This window comes from Leiobunum rupestre, chromosome 1, assembly GCF_980474605.1.
Source record: "Leiobunum rupestre chromosome 1, qqLeiRupe1.1.hap1, whole genome shotgun sequence".
Taxonomy (NCBI): Eukaryota; Metazoa; Arthropoda; class Arachnida; order Opiliones; family Sclerosomatidae; genus Leiobunum; species Leiobunum rupestre.
In genome coordinates this window covers 20,492,745-20,495,217 of record NC_143384.1, presented here as the reverse complement: position 1 = coordinate 20,495,217, position 2,473 = coordinate 20,492,745, and the positions used below count along the sequence as shown (strand labels likewise).

The 2,473-nt window shown below is 40.9% G+C and overlaps 1 protein-coding gene across 1 annotated transcript; it reads left to right on the top strand.

Annotated features, from left to right (window-relative positions):
• The first annotated feature begins 1,822 nt into the window (after positions 1-1,822).
• Positions 1,823-2,473, top strand: LOC149961297 (baculoviral IAP repeat-containing protein 3-like). The gene is made up of 2 exons (XM_090160690.1): positions 1,823-2,244; positions 2,315-2,473. The coding sequence occupies exons 1-2, from the start codon at positions 1,930-1,932 to the stop codon at positions 2,471-2,473; spliced, it is 474 nt and encodes a 157-aa protein (XP_090016816.1). The 5' UTR covers positions 1,823-1,929.

Here is a 2,473-nt window from a genome sequence, read left to right as displayed (position 1 = left end):
ACATTTTGAGACGTACGCGCAATTTTATGGGCGTATTCGCTTCGGATTGTCTACCCGATAAGATTAATAGTTTTCCAGCGTCACTGGTTGTAAATCTGGACCCCCACGATGAACCCGGCAGCCATTGGGTCGCGATTTACCTTGATAAATTAAAACGGGCTTGGTATTTTGACTCTTTGGCGCTACGGCCCATTTTGCCAGCCATTAAACTTTTTTTAAAACAAAATTCGAGAAAAATCACGCCCACCAAGCGGCGACTTCAATCGACAACGAGCGTCATTTGCGGACATTATTGCGTGATTTATATACGTCACCGATCAAAACGTAGAAGTCACCAAAGCTTCTTTAAGGGTTTTTCACGAAGAGACGTCAACAATGATATAATGGCCACTAGAAAATTTAACAACCTGTTACGTCATCATAAACGGAGTATAAATTCCCGTCGCGCGACTATACCCCGTTTTTATTCCTAACTAAAACCTCAGTATCGTGTCGGTGGCATGGCGAGAATGGCCGTTGTCGAATTTGACTTTCTACTAGGAAAATCCGCCTCGCGCTCCGGCGGAGAGCCCCCCGACATTGTCGTGAAGGAACTAGCTATATCAACAGTATCGACCCCTCCCGCCGTTCAAGCTTGGACTTTCGAACAACCCTATCCAGTACAACAACTTCCGAACGCCATTAAAAGACAAAACGGCTGGGTGTCTAGGAACCTTCACGGTATTTGCTGGACCGCGGGGTATCTCCCCTATTATAAACTACCCGCCTGCCTTATATCAGCGGTATCGAGTGCGGATATGATTTTTACAAAAGGAGACGTAAAGTGTAAATTTTTAGCCGATTATACTGAGACCGCCATATACGATTTGGAAACTTTTGACTGTCCCCGAGCTGCGACTTTTGATACGCCCCCGCCAGTAAAATGTCTATTCCGACATCAAACTCTAAACACCCGACAACCGTGTTCTTTGGAACGAAGTCTACTTTTCGCCGAATGGATTACCCAGAACCGCGCTGAAATAGACAGTCAATTACGATGTCCATTTTAATTTTTTTTTGTATCACACTATAATATTTTTTTGACTCGTAAAAGAAAAATAATTTTTGTAATATATCATCTTATAAAATAAATATTTTTTATTATCTTATAAATCAGACTCGTTATTTCTCATTGCTCGCGTCATTTTTTTTAGATTACGTAATTAATAGTTCATTGTGTCCATTCATTCGTCCATGGTAGAAAAATATTATAAACGTATTTTAAAAATATTAAGTGTCAATTTATCAATGTAAAAATTATTTTATACGGTCACCTTTAAAAATAACAATGTATTCAATATAAAAACGTTTATTCACATTTTCTTTACAGCGGTTTTAATATTATGAATTTGATTAGTTTTACAATATTCTTGAAAATAAATCAGAGCAGCCATTTCCTTTTCAGTCGGCATTTTTAATTCGGCTGGCAGGTTAGATGTAGTTGGTTCGGTTGATTCCATTGGGGCACCGCGCTTTTTACATGTCCCAATAAGTTCGTTAAGATAATCGATAATTTTATCATCTGACATTTCCTCGGCCTCCGTGTAATGGAGCGATTCACTCTCATCACAATCACACGCCATATCCGAATCTTCTTTCATTGTATTACACGATAAATGTGTCATTAAATGTTGTTTGAAACCTCTCACGGACCGGTATATTTCCGAGCATATCCCGCATTTCTTTGGTAGCCTAAGCGGAGACATCTTCCTCTTTCCCATAGCGGCTGGCTTATGAAAACCACAACGCATCTACGTAATCTTTACGTTTCATGGTGTAGATTACGTCATCTTTAGTGAGTCATTTTTATAGATTACGTCATTTTTATAGATTACGTCATTTTGGGGTTTAGACCCAGAAATATTATTCCGTAGCTCAAAGAGAATCGGGATGGCTAGTCACGAGGATCTCACCACCGTAACCGGTCGGCTAGAAACGTTCAAGCAATGGGACAACGTACACGTGAACAAGGAAGACTTGGCCCACGCCGGACTTTTCGCCGTAGACTCGGACGGCATAGTCGAATGCTACCTCTGCCACGGACAGTTAGGCAGTTGGGAAACCGGCGACGTACCCCAAACGGAACACGACAAATTTTATCCCAACTGTCCGTCACCCGCCGCTTTGGAGGGCCAAGATATCCCGCCATCCGAAAAATACATCTCCGGCGGACCTACAACCACCCCCGAGGGACCCGGCGACAACGTAACTCTTACCATCAAACGCCTCGAGGTAGAACATTTAATGAAAATGCTCGTAAAAACGCTAATTTCAGATGGTTCGTTTCAACCCTTTGAGTGAACTTTGGTATATACCCTACGAAGATCGACGTAATTACCATGATATAAATAAAATACATTTCCAAAGACGTATTTTCAATGTAAATCGTATTATACAGCCTGTACTCGAAAAATATCTTAATAAAACCTTATAA